Below are 13,858 nucleotides of genomic sequence, written 5' to 3'. Positions count from 1 at the left end.
GTAACCAAACTTGAAGGAGGGGTGCAAGTGATTTTGATTGATTCTCTTAATCAACTTTCTCTTTGAAAAAAATTACTACAAATTTGGTGTGCCTAAAATTCAAGAACGGAAAGAGCTGAGATAATAGATAATTGATCAATTAAAAGAACTTAATGCTCTTCACATTTATTCCGTCCACTAGCGGTCCTACGTCAAGCTTCCGTTCGTGCCCCTAGGCACAGACCCTTCTACTTTTTAACCCTAAATTTGCCCTCTTGTTTTAACCCTCCATGAGCCACCTTGAAAAAAAAATTACACCAGATTTTTTTTGTATGCACCGGTGCAATTTTTTGACCAAAAAGTTTCATTGAAGTTTGTCCCTTCATGCACCTTTGTGGTGCAATTTTCAGGCACCATCTCAAAGGAATTGACGAAATAAAAGGTTTTCATTTACCCGCAAATCAAGTTCAGGTTATTTTACCTTCAAATCAAGTTATTTTATATCATAATTTTGTAAATTTGGAAATAAAAATCTTATTGTTAAAAGGGTGGGCAATTGCCCCACCCTCTGCACGCCAGTGAAGTTCAGTACAAACCTTAAATTAGTTGGTTTCTGTAACAATTTGAAGATCTTGGAGACAGTAGTTAGTTGGTCTAAGCTCTCCTATCCCTGGAAAGCGGCTGCCATCTTAGGTGTAGCATATATACTTCCATGGAAATCCAGAAAATGGAAACGCCTTTCTATTCAACATTAACTTAATGTGATCATTCAATTACGAAGAGTTTGTGTATAGTTCGGATTATGCATGTCCTTCAGTTTTAAATTACAAATAGAACAAGAAATATCATGTTTCTCAAAGTAGTAATTCTGAGGCTCAATACCATAGAGTTTCATACCCGTTAATTGCGTACAAATAATGTAATTTAATTAACTGGCTCGTTGATGCTACACATTATTGATGATAGGCCATTCTTCATCACATACATATTCATACATATCAGCGTATACACTTTAATGGTTTAATTCTCTGCCCGCTGCCTGTTTTGTTTGGCCTTGGCTGATATGCGTATTTCGCATACAATGTACATACTCCATAAATGCCGGTAATGGATTAAAACGCTGTCTTCTCTCTTTATCTTTAACATTATAATGTAATGTAAATATAATGTTAAACAGCCTTCATTCGCAACCATTGCTTGCTGCACCGCATCACCACCTGTGCAAGTATAACTTTATGGATCGATTCATCAACAGCTAGAAAGCACGCTACTTCATCATGTTCCATGGCCTCGTATGATCCCTTCACCAGTGCGAGTGCCGCTTGTTCCTTTATTGCTATTATTATTCTCCACTACTTCCTTCAGCTCGTTTGGCTTGGCTTGGGTAGCTAGCAGCAGCTGCTGATGCTTATTGCCTGCCTGCTTGCCGTGCATGTTGTTGGTGTGTCATACACGCTGCTGCTGCTGCTGCTGGAGGTAGGGCGGAGCTATAGCGCTTACTGCAGCCAATATACGAGTCTGATTCTTGTTGCCTGCCTGGTGGCCGGGCCGGACGAATGCAGATAAAAAGGGATTACAAACGGCTCGACAGAGAGTGGGACTACCAGTTTCTCGAACCGCAGGGAACAGGTTTTTGGCAATAAGTATTCCGTTTTCTTCTCTACCTTCATCTTTTCCAAAAACAGGTTGGTTTCGAAGCTTTTTGGTTTCGTGCGTGGTTTTTTTTTTGTAGGTTGAACAACGATGAGGCATGGTTTGAGTCATTCGGTTTTTTCGAATTTAATCACATGCATTTGATTGCCTTTCCAACACAGCAAAGCCATAATTTATTTAGAACAATGAGTAATTAACATAAAATGTGAAACAACAAGGTCGTAAAGCTAATAATCGCATTATAATTATAAAGTGGTACAGTAAAGTGGATTTAAGTTTCGTTTCAAGTAGTGGAATTGGTTTTTGTGGTCTCTAGTTTGTACTCGTCATTCCCATCTAGACAAAAATTCGCGCCACCATTGCCAGCAGCAATGCCGCGGTCGAAATCACCACACTGGAAGCCCCTCCGCAGACGTCGGTGATGCAGGATGCAAACGTGATGGCATGGGCGATAAAGTTCTGTTCGTATCCACCGGACAGCATAAACGCCCACGGCCCGGTAGCAAAGACGGAAGCGTCCTCCCCACCGTTGACACCCTCGTTCATCGGGACAGCAGCGCTGCAGGTTTGTTCCTTCTTCACCGTCATTCCCTGCAGCACGGTAAGCGGATTGACGCGACCCTCGTTCAGTTGGTAGTACGAATTGTGCGATGGCCCAGTGGCATAGGCGAGGCTGAGGTATGGTTTTGAGTCCCTGTCGCTTGTGCCGGCTGCGTTTAGAATGTCCGTGTCACGTGCCTGCAGGGAAAATGAAAGAAATATGGTTATTGCTTTGTTCTCCACATTGACGTACTGAGGTTTAGTCATGTTTCTAGTATTGTTCGCTTATCATTCTAGCATCACTCCTGTGCCTTGTAGTATTGTATATGTAAGAGAATTAGTAGAGATTTAAAAGTTATATGTATTGAATACAGTATATAGTGTACCAAAACATTGCCCATACAGCAGTAAGGATTTTAATTAAATTTACGTCCTACTAAGCACAACCCGTACTTGCAGTCCCTGTATCATATGCCAGAATATCAGGAATTAAAATCATTTGAGATCTCAAACTGATTGTAATGACGAACTTTATAGTTTATTGCTTAGTACTGTGGTAATTAATTGACAATTTAGTGTGAAATTGTGCTGTGTGCCCGCAGAAGAGTTATTTCTAGATAGAGCTGGCATTAGGGCGCAACAGCTTTTGTACACAGTGACTTCTTTAAATGATTTCTAAAAATTCAAGGCTCGCCAACGCAAATCAACATCACCCCCGGGTAGGAGAAGACTTCCCCTACCCGATAAGAATGTTGCTTTGCATGGGCATGCCTTGAATTCCTAGAAATCATCGAGAGAAGTAATTGTTTACAAAAGCTGAAACGCCCTAATTCCTGCTCTATTTTCTATCTAGATAATTCAATTTACTTTTTACTTTCGCTGGGGCGAGCTATTGGCAATATTGGCATATTTTAGTGAGCTGCGGCATTGTACATTTCTATACAGAGCTGGAAAAAGAGTCCATCTGCTTTGATCAATTCTCTTCATCGACTTTCTCTTTCGTTAATAACTCAGCTGCAACAACATTCCCTGTTGTATCTGACAATTTGGACGATAGATAAAAACCTCCTTTATAGCACGAAAACTGTTTGCATAGCCGTGGTTATCAAAAGAGAAAGTCGATGAAGAGAATCGATCATACCTGATAGGCCCTTTTTCCAGCTCTGTATAGATTTGTTTGATCGTTTTAATTATCCCTCTGCCTCTGAAAATAGTCTTCTCTGACGTTTGTGAATTACACAAGTATTAGTGCAGAACTTTGAGTAAATTCAAAGGTTTTCTTGCATTAATACTTATAGTTTACCTAAAGTTCTGCACTAATACTTGTGCATTTAACAAACGTCAGAGAAGTCTATAGCATCTCCGTTTATGCGAGGTATCTGACACGGTTTTTGAAGCCAACATCTCGCACATTCCAAATGTCAAAATTGCATGTGATGATGTTCTTTGTTTTAATGTTGATTAGAGTCGGTGTATAATGAGTCACGCCAAGAGAAAAACAGTTGAACTCGCATCACGGTTTCCGAAGGATTCCCTTTCTTTTCACTTGGCAACAGAGGACTTCTACATCAACTTTAAATGACTTCTAGCGAGAACCAAAAATAACGGCTGTAGTGAATCATAATATTAGTGATTTTGTCAAATTATCTTATCAAAAAATAGAAGAAATTCTCATTACTGATCAAAACCAAACGTATCCCATGACCATTTAATGCTCGCTGCGTGTTTATGATGATTTCTTCAATTTTATTTTATATTTTATTGCAATACCTTTCGTGGACCTTTCATAGCATCGTAATGTTTATTTACTTTGCACGATAGGCAATTTGACAGTTCAATAGGTAGACTTGGCTTCACTCTTGGCGTGACTCATTATACACCGACTCTAATGTTGATCACTTAAAAAATGTGGTTACTTTGCCGATAATAAAAATTTGTTTGCCAAAATTTCATTTAATTCGTTCGATTCGTTTGATAAGCGCAGTTCACAGCGTGTCGTCGCAACAGAAAGTGTTTCGTATCTACATGTAAGAGTAATTTCCGTGCGTACAAGTACCGGGATGGGAAGCAGCAGGAAGATTTTTTCCGAACATCGATTTCCGAATGATGTAAAACGCGATTTGCTTGGCTGGATTCGATTGTGAAGGCTAACATAAAAGTGAGTGCTGTTAATAAAATTATGTTTAACTCCGTCCGAATATGCTCCAGACACTTTCTTGAGAATGATCTTTACTACGACAATGGCAAAAAATGCTGCATAAAACAGCCATACCAGTAGTATTCGAAAACAGTTCAAGCCTGGCAAGAAACACACGCTTCGAAAGGTATGTTCAGTCTTTTTCAATCCATGATGAGATGCCAAAATATTTTAATTCATTTATTTAAAGCCCGCATGATGATTCCAGATTTGACGAACATAACCAGCATTCATTTACTATTGTTCCTGATGTAGGCAAATTGGTCCTGATGTAGACAAACAGCTCCAAAACGTAGAAGTTCATTTTTGTTCTATTATTTTATGTATTGTGCTAGGTAAAATATCAAAACATGTTATGAATTATGTTAGAATGATGATAATTGCCAACAGAGATGCTATAATATAAACGTTACACTCGATGAAGCTCTTCGCGCTCTTCCGAGAGTCCAAGCGCAGCTTTCTCGTTCACAAAATTGTTGAGAGGTCAGAATAAGCGATTGCGAGATAAATTGGGCAGGCCTGCACGAGCGATCACATCTAAGAATATGATATCAGATGCAACAGACCTGAATCCAATCAAGCGTTATTCGAAGAATTAAGCTCACGTACGAATAGGCAAGTTTGCAGTGACACATTGCGTAGATTCGCCACGACACTGCATTTCTACTCCCCAAAAGCGTATTCATATGTTCGTAGTGTATTCAACAATACACTACCACAATCAGGTGGTATGAAAGCCTAAATGGTGAGCCGGCAGTACCAAAGAAACTTTGGATGCCTTAAAACAGAAAGCTGTCGATATGAAGGCCAAAGGAGCAACGTTGCTTGGCTATTTAATGATGGACGAAATGGCCCGCAGCTAAACTGGAATGAGCATACTAAAAAACTAGAAGGCATAGAAGGCATTCGGTTCGAGGAACAGGACCTCTTGAGCAGGCACCAGCAGCTCATTTTATGGTTACTGGCGTTCAACAATCGTGGAAGATACCAATTGGGTTATTTAAGAGTATCTACATTAAAAATGGAACCCAAACCCAAAATTTCATCAGTTTTGGTTCACTGGAACTATTTTAAATAAGTACGATTACATTTGCAAAAAATCACCTTATAAGCGCCCCTCGGTGTCACTTTGTGTGGGAGCGAGCTGTCAGTTTGTCAGTTTAGTGTCTAACAGTGAAGTTATTATTTTGCTTTAAATCTTGATTTAAAAATCGAGATGTAAGTGTGTGGGTTCGATAAAAATATCGCTGTGCTCAGAAAACGAAGCTCTTTCAGATGATATATAAAAAACGATATATTTTTCAAAATTAAAGAACCCAATTGCTTATTTTCTAATAAACGGTCTTAACGCTGAAGAGAAAAAAAAAACATTATCAATACCTTGTTGATTTGTCTCAATGATTCGGGAGTGAAAATAGTTGCGTTTACTTTCGATGGTACTGCTACGAACCTAGCAGAAGCGAACGCTCTAGGCTGTAACATTCGTGGAAACTTGACTTCTCTTACAACGTCTTTCCAGCATCCTTTGTTAGACACGACACGACACGACGTGCATGTGCTTCTCGAAACCGTACACATGCTAAAACTTGTACGAAATACCCTAAAGGGTGATACGGTCAAAATTTGGTCAATATCAACTTGACGTATTTCTTTCAATTTTGCATTTAAAAAACCTGAACACCCCTCATTTTGAAGGTGTGTGTGTGTAGAATGTTGCTCCTGTTTTGATTTTGGAATTCACTCTTCAGTTGTCAAAATGCCGTCCAAGCAAGAAGAGCAGCGTATCAAAATTTTGCTCGCGCATCGCGAAAATCCGAGCTACTCGCACGCAAAGTTGGCAAAATCGCTAAAAGTTGCCAAATCAACCGTTACAAATGTAATTAAAGTGTTTGGGGAACGTTTGTCGACAGCCAGGAAGTCTGGATCGGGGGGAAATCGAAAACCGGAAGCCGCTGAGACGACAAAGAGAGTTGCCGGTAGTTTCAAGCGAAACCCTAACCTCTCTCTCCGAGATGCCGCAAATAAGCTGGGTGTATCGTCTACAACCGTGCATCGAGCCAAAAAACGAGCCGGACTATCGACTTACAAGAAGGTAGTGACTCCAAATCGCGATGATAAACAAAATACGACGGCCAAAGCGCGATCCCGGAGGCTGTACACGACGATGCTGACGAAGTTTGACTGCGTGGTAATGGACGACGAAACCTACGTCAAAGCCGACTACAAGCAGCTTCCGGGACAGGAGTTTTATACGGCAAAAGGAAGGGGAAAGGTAGCAGATGTTTTCAAGCACATGAAACTGTCAAAGTTCGCAAAGAAATATCTGGTTTGGCAAGCCATCTGTACCTGTGGCTTGAAAAGCAGCATTTTCATAGCTTCCGGGACTGTCAACCAATAAATTTACGTGAAAGAGTGTTTGAATAAACGTCTGCTGCCTTTCCTGAAGAAACACGGTTGTTCCGTACTGTTTTGGCCGGATTTGGCATCTTGCCATTACGGTAAAAAGGCCATGGAGTGGTACGCCGCCAACAACGTGCAGGTGGTTCCCAAGGACAAGAACCCTCCCAACACGCCAGAGCTCCGCCCAATTGAGAAATACTGGGCTATTGTCAAGCGGAACCTAAAGAAGACCAAAAAAACTGCTAAGGGCGAGCAGCAGTTCAAGGCAAACTGGCTTTCTGCGGCGAAGAAGGTGGACAAGGTGGCTGTACAAAATCTGATGGCAGGGGTCAAGCGTAAGACCCGGCAATTCGGATTTGGAAAAGCGGAAGCCTAACTGAATATTTTTCCTGAATTTTATACTAATTGAACTTGAAAAAGAAATTTAATTTGATTTTTTAAATAAACGATTTCACCGATTTACACGCGTTTTCCCTTGACCAAATTTTGACCGTATCACCCTTTACATTCGCAACGCGTTCTAATTTCCAAAAATGGTTTGGTGAAATGGGAATACATAGAGAAGTTGAATCAGTACCAAAACACAATTAACATTAGCAATAGCATTAGCATCGAACAAGTTGCACAATATCGTGAGTGGTATGAATTCAAAAATATTAAGAGCAAGACGGATATCTATTACTGGACAGATAGTAAGTAGGAAATAATCACTATCTCGCAGATAAAGACATATCTCGCTCCAACAGTTAAGGATTGTCCTGGCCACGTCCTTACAACTGGTAGGGATAGGAAAGGTATGTTAGTCCAACAATTAGCAAAACACATTTGGTCTTATATTGGCTCCCAAACTAAGCGACCGTCAAGTTCATTTTGAAAATTCAAAGATGAAGGTGCTTTTGGCCGTTCAAGTTATTAGCAAGCGTCGCTGGGGCACTCAATTGGTTGATTAGTATTTATCCGGAATTTAAGAACTGTACTGCAACTGTGGAGTTTTTGTCCGTTTTTAACGACCTTTTCGACGTGATGAACAGCATGGACAACGATGCTCAATGTTTCAAAAAGCCTATGTCGATGAAGCCTTAAAATTTCAGATGGTTCCAGTATTCTACAATCTCGTTGCAAAACAGACTTTCTTGGATTTTTGGTTGCTTTGTAGCTTCAATAACATCTTCAGGATATACGTTGAAGGAAACGGAGAGCGCGATCAAATTTTTACGTATCGTTTTAGCCAGAACCATTTGGAACATTTCTTCGGAGCTATCCGACCAAAGAATGGTTCGAACAATAATCCCAACTCCATACAATTCAAAGCAAGCTACAAACGCTTGATTGTCCATAACGAAATCAGAAATGCGGCTTACGGCAACTGTCAAAGTTTCGAAAATACAGAAGCCCTAAGCATTTCAAACAAAGTAAGGCAAACTCTAAGCTCTGGAGCACAATTCATCGACATCAGCTCCAATTGGAGTATAATAATTTCATTTTGGATGCCGGCACAAACGCACACTGAAACAAATCGACATGTACCGTTTATTGGATCCATCTTATAACATAGCAATGTCAGGAGATTTATTCATTATATGTGATGATTGATAGATTCCAATGGATTATCACTTAAAAACTATGACTGCGATATGGAATGATTTCTATCGTAATTTCACATACTTAGTACTTGATAATACTTTGCTTCGAACGTGGTTAGCGATAGGTAAGATGTATATGAATATTGTCTGATATATTTCATGGCGAAAAACTGTTGATATGTCATGGGTGGGAACAGGCATCTAGAAACTAATGGAAAATCATATAAGTTTGCACTATGAGCAAATCGAGTAAAATGTACCTGTTTTCATGATGAATATTGCTCACTAAAAGATATATCATATAAGATAATCATGGATATTTTATTGGAGTTGCTTTTAACGATTTTTGACGTGTGTTGATATGTCGCGTGTAAACAGACATGTAGAAACTATTGAACTGTCATTTAACTTTGCAGTATAGGAAAACATGTATATCTCATTGGAATAGCTTCCTTTGATTTTTGAGGTTTGAATATTGTAAAAAGATCTATCCCAATCATTAAATAGTCATATAGATTTGCCTTTTAAGAAATCCAACAGCAAACATTTGTTTTGCTATGTTTTTCTGGGATGAACATCGCTTCCAATAAAATACATCTTACATAATTGTTCTTTATAAATTATTGAAACAATTTTCAACTATGTTATCGTACACTCATTAGAATGATTAGTCGAACTAAATATTGCTAACAACAATGATACTGTAATAAATAATCATTGTTTGTTATTGTTTCATAAGATAAGGGGTTCCGGAAAAGAATGTTTTGAGATTGAAAAAAAAAATGATTCTACTGCAATATTTATTTGCTAAGATTCTAATTGTAAGCCTTCTACACGGCTAATTCAGATTCCAGCACTAGTACTCGAACTTCATGAACCAGTTCCATGAACTCATATAATGTAGTCGTTGTTTTATTGCACACAGGAGCATTAACAATGATTTGAATACACGACACCACTGAAACGGAGCATATATTGGTCAGTGCTATTTTTCTTCACTCTAGCAAAACGAGCATAACGTTGCTCTATATTCCATGTTGGGAGAGCTGTTATTACTTCATGCTAATTGAACGAGCTCAATATTGAAGTCAGCCGTGGCCCAATGGAATCGAGCGCAGACAAGAAAAGCATCACAGCTCAACAGTTCTGGATCGAATCCCAAATCAGCTACAATAAAAAAAAAACACAACTATGAAAGCTCCTACTGCCTGGTGTTTATTTTTCGATTTATTTTTAGAAATCGATTAAATGTATGTGTCAAAAGAATAAGTAAATTTCATGTGATTTTCACATAAACTTTACTTCGATTGATTTATGACACATATATTATATTGTGGTGAAAAGTAAAGCTTATGCTTATGTGTTTCAAATCCATTTCAGTTAATTATTATAATTTGACCGATTTTCATTTATCATATGGCGATCATATAAAAGTTTTCAAATTATCAGCATTGTCAATGTATCAGATATTCATATAGAATTTACCTGACACATTTTCAATCATATCATTTTCAATGGATTATCTTATAGCGCAAAATTATTAGACTTCCACATAACAGGAATATGTCAAATTGGTTCAGTGCAGCAATCAACACACATGCTAAGTCTGTTCAATAATTGCCAACAGAGATGCTACAGGATCTTTAGTCTCAGTCTGTAGAGCAGTAGAATTTGAATTTAAAGTAAGTTTTTTTTTTAATTGAGGTTACTAGTTATAGCTCTAATTGAATCATCTAACTTACAGATGTTCGTCGGTGACCAGCAAAAAATGAATGTGGGGAAATATTATAATAGCATTTTCGCAAATTCACTTCTCCGCACACAAAATAATTATGAGCATTCATTCGAAGAATTTCGGGATCATGAAGCACCTGTGGACGATCATAAAATGGATCTAATAAGGCAAATGATCGTTATCTACTTCGATATTAGGATGAAATTATACAGTAAGACAATAATTCCATTTAAACCAACAAACAGGCAAAAGCTAACTAAGTTGATTTTGTTTTAGGGAAATTAAACAAAACTAAAGGAGGAGGGAAGTTGATGGGAATTTTTACATTATAAGCTTGAACTAATCGCACACAATATATTACTGTTGAACATATCTTATATATTTTGTAAATTTCTTGAAAAGTGAAAATACATTATGGAATTCCTTCTTGAAAATGCGATTTTGTTTTCCATGATATGAATATGCGTTGTGCATGAGTACCCCGAATACAATATAGTTTGTCTATTTCAACGTAGCATTAGCAATACAAAATTAGACGAACTATATGTTGTATTTGGGGTACTCGAGCATTGCGTATATTCGTTATAAGTCAGGTAGTAGCCTTTTCACAGGTGTCCTACACTCATAAAATAAATCACATAACCAGTGGAAAATATGCATGTGAATTTCACATAACTTTCATGTGATCCCATAATTGGAAATTGCACCACTAAATCACATGAACGTTATGTGTCCAATAAAATCTATATGATTTCTCATGTAGAATTTCTAATACTACACACTTAATCTAGCTCGGTAAAATCTCCAACAGCCGATTACCTCGGCAGTAACTTTTGCTGATATATCTGCAAAATATCTGTTTGTTAGCTGATATCTCAGCAAAATTTTATTTGTTAGCTGAGTATCGGCAATTGTTTTACTGAATCTCAGCTAAATAAATTGCAGAAATACTCGGCTGTTGGATTCTCGGCGAAAAAATTTAAGTGTGTATGTGATATTCAGGTAAAAATCATTGTTTTTGTTTTTGGAAAAATATTATGTGCGTTCCTAATAGAAACTAAGTGAAAACTTTTTTCAGTGTAGATTCTAAATGAATACTAACAATCCGACTGAAGAACCGTAAAAAAACTATCCGCATAGGGTTAACTACCCCATTTTCGGCCTATTAAGCACAACCCGCACTTAGTCTGCACGAAGAAATTTGACGTTTGAGCGGTGCCGTGTTTACTAAAAATGAACACATTGATAATGCTCACGTAACATTTAAAAATGGTTCATCAACTTCTGTACACAATGCTTGTTAAGCCCGTTTCGCGCGAACCGAAGTACGCCCACGCAAACCAACAACACCATCGGGGAGGGTAAATTCTTCCCTTCCCGATAAAGCTCTTTGTTTGCGTGGCTGTTCTTTGGTTCGCGTGAATAAAAGTTGATTTGCCCCTTTCTAAAGTTACGCGAGCATTACATCATGTGTTCTTTTTTAGTAAACACAGCACCGCTCAAACGTCAATTTTTTTCGTGAGTTCCTTCCGTGCATTGGTCAATTGGGTAAGCAGAGATGGGAGTGTGTGGTGGTAACGGTTGTGTTAAGTGATTAACCGGTTCCTGTGTGGGTAAGTGTGCTCGTGAATTTCATTAAAAACGCTCTACACGGAACCGAAAAATTACCCAAAATTAAGTTCTTTTCACTCATCTTGCATGTTCCGTTCAATAAGCTAATTTTCAATAAAAAGCTTATAGTAGTTTCCTTTTGACTACGGCAAAAATAATTACTTACTCGTGAGTATACGCCCACGCAAACCAACACCATCATCGGATAGGGGCAACTATGACCTTTCCGAAAGTGGTATTGGTTTGCGTGGGCGTAGTTTGGTTCGCGTGTAGAGGGCCTTAGAAAGTTTGTTGACAAATGCTTTTGTGCCGTTATCAAATGTTATGCCTGATATACTTACTAGTAGCTTATTGAACGGTAGTCATGAGAAAATCGAATCTCTCGTTCCGTTTTTGACAACAACAAAAAGCGAGAGTGGGATGTAGAACTCAAAATTACCCAAAATTAAGTAAAAAGAACTTAAATTTAGGGTAATTTTTTTCTCTGTTTACACTCACGAGAACTCTAAGCAAAGCGTATCACGGACAATAAGGCTGTCTACGAGACAGTTGCGATCAGCTGACTTTTTTGTTTACCAAGAACTTTTGACAGATCACAGTAGAACTGACAGTTCACTCTCACATGAATTTCTGCTTTGTTTATGTTTACATTCAGCACCATTAACACCAGATCACTCACACTCTTGATTTCTAGTTGTCAGTTCCACTGAGAAACGTCTCTTGGATCACCTTATTGTCTTCTTGCCGCAAGATTGCACCAACGTTGCTAGTGTAGCCGTGTAAAATCGATTTGTTTATTATTTTCAACCACGAAATCAGCTGTTAAAGTGTTCGACTTGACAGCGGTTTGTTTTTTATATTCAACCAGTAAAACGCTTGTATTAGTGTAACTGCTCACTAATACTAACGGTGGTAGAGAACTCTATGCAAATGTTCTGTTCAAGTGTGATAATAATGGTCTATCAGATCATACACTCAAAAAATTCCACACGTCATCATCATGTGTCTCACACTTAATTTTGCGCTTATTGTGAAACACATCCATTTCATGTGTGAATCTTATACTATGAATCATGCCTGAACACTATGGATTTGAATTGTGACATACTTGGATGCTATGCGCCTCATTTGGTGATATCAATAGCTTTGCACATCATAGTTCAATATTCTACAATATTCTACTTTATCGACTTCTACTTTACCGACTCTAAAAATGAATCGACAAATATACCGTGGTAATATGACCGGTTTTAATCTGAACACTTTTAATTTGAACCCCGCTTATCTGCACGGCGTGCAAACTAAAAATTGCCTAAACGTCATTTTGCGCATGGAACGGAGTAAAGCGAAATGGAACATTGCAAAACGGAACGCAGAATCAAAACAAAACAGCAAATAAGGCAACCAGAAACACGCTGATAGGGTTACTAGAAGCTCAAATTAAAAATGAACCCCGTTTATATGAATGAGGTGTCGGTCAGATTAGCGGGGGTCCACAGTATAAACAAAACTGCCAGAGGCCAGAGCTTCCACATACCTTTTTAATGGGTTTGATTTGGGATTCGATCATGGACTGTTGGAGTGTGCTGCTGCCGGAGTCGTCGTTCGATCTCACTGTGCCACGGTTGTTCTCATATATGACAGGATAAAGTTACAAGTCTTGTTTTCGATGTTTACCTTTCTGAGCAAGCAATTTACATCGCATTGAAATGCAAAACACTTTAAATCCATCTGTTTTGAACAGTAGTGCAGTACACTTGAATAGATTGTGAAAGATTTTCAACATTTCAAAGTTTGAAACACTATAAATTAACGTGTATAACACATTTAACCAAGGTGAAATACACTTAAAATAAATATGATTTTGGATTTAAAAAAATCAAGTGTTAAAACACTTCGATCATACGTGTGGAATTTTTTGAGTGTAGTTGTGACGCGACCTTGTGACCTGATATCGCGCGTTAAAAGTATAAAGGAAGAGATGGAGGAGGTTTTCAACCTGGGGGGGGGGAGGGACTTGCTGTCAAATCAGCCTACTGATCATTCTGTTTCCAAACGTAAACAAACGCTGTAGGTTTCTTATGGCTTGTTTACGTTCGTATGTGATAGCCACCTCCCCCCTTGATTTCAACGAGATCGCATTGCTGATCAGAGACATCA

The 13,858-nt window shown here is 38.4% G+C and overlaps 1 protein-coding gene across 1 annotated transcript in view; it reads right to left on the bottom strand.

Annotated features, from left to right (window-relative positions):
• Positions 1–1,791: 1,791 nt before the first annotated feature.
• LOC135704356 (membrane-bound alkaline phosphatase-like) overlaps positions 1,792–13,858 on the bottom strand; it is a 53,555-nt gene continuing 41,488 nt past the window's right edge. Inside the window, exon 7 of the mRNA XM_065225817.1 lies at positions 1,792–2,370. Within this exon, the coding sequence (XP_065081889.1) occupies positions 1,969–2,370 (402 nt within the window). The 3' untranslated portion in view covers positions 1,792–1,968. The remainder of the gene's footprint in view (positions 2,371–13,858) is intronic.

Source organism: Ochlerotatus camptorhynchus, unplaced genomic scaffold (assembly GCF_037179485.1).
Source record: "Ochlerotatus camptorhynchus isolate MF236.1 unplaced genomic scaffold, CSIRO-AGI_Acam_v1.1 ptg000002l, whole genome shotgun sequence".
Lineage (NCBI taxonomy): Eukaryota > Metazoa > Arthropoda > Insecta > Diptera > Culicidae > Ochlerotatus > Ochlerotatus camptorhynchus.
The sequence above is the reverse complement of the archived record's forward strand: the minus strand, read 5'-3'. Positions and strand labels throughout refer to the sequence as shown.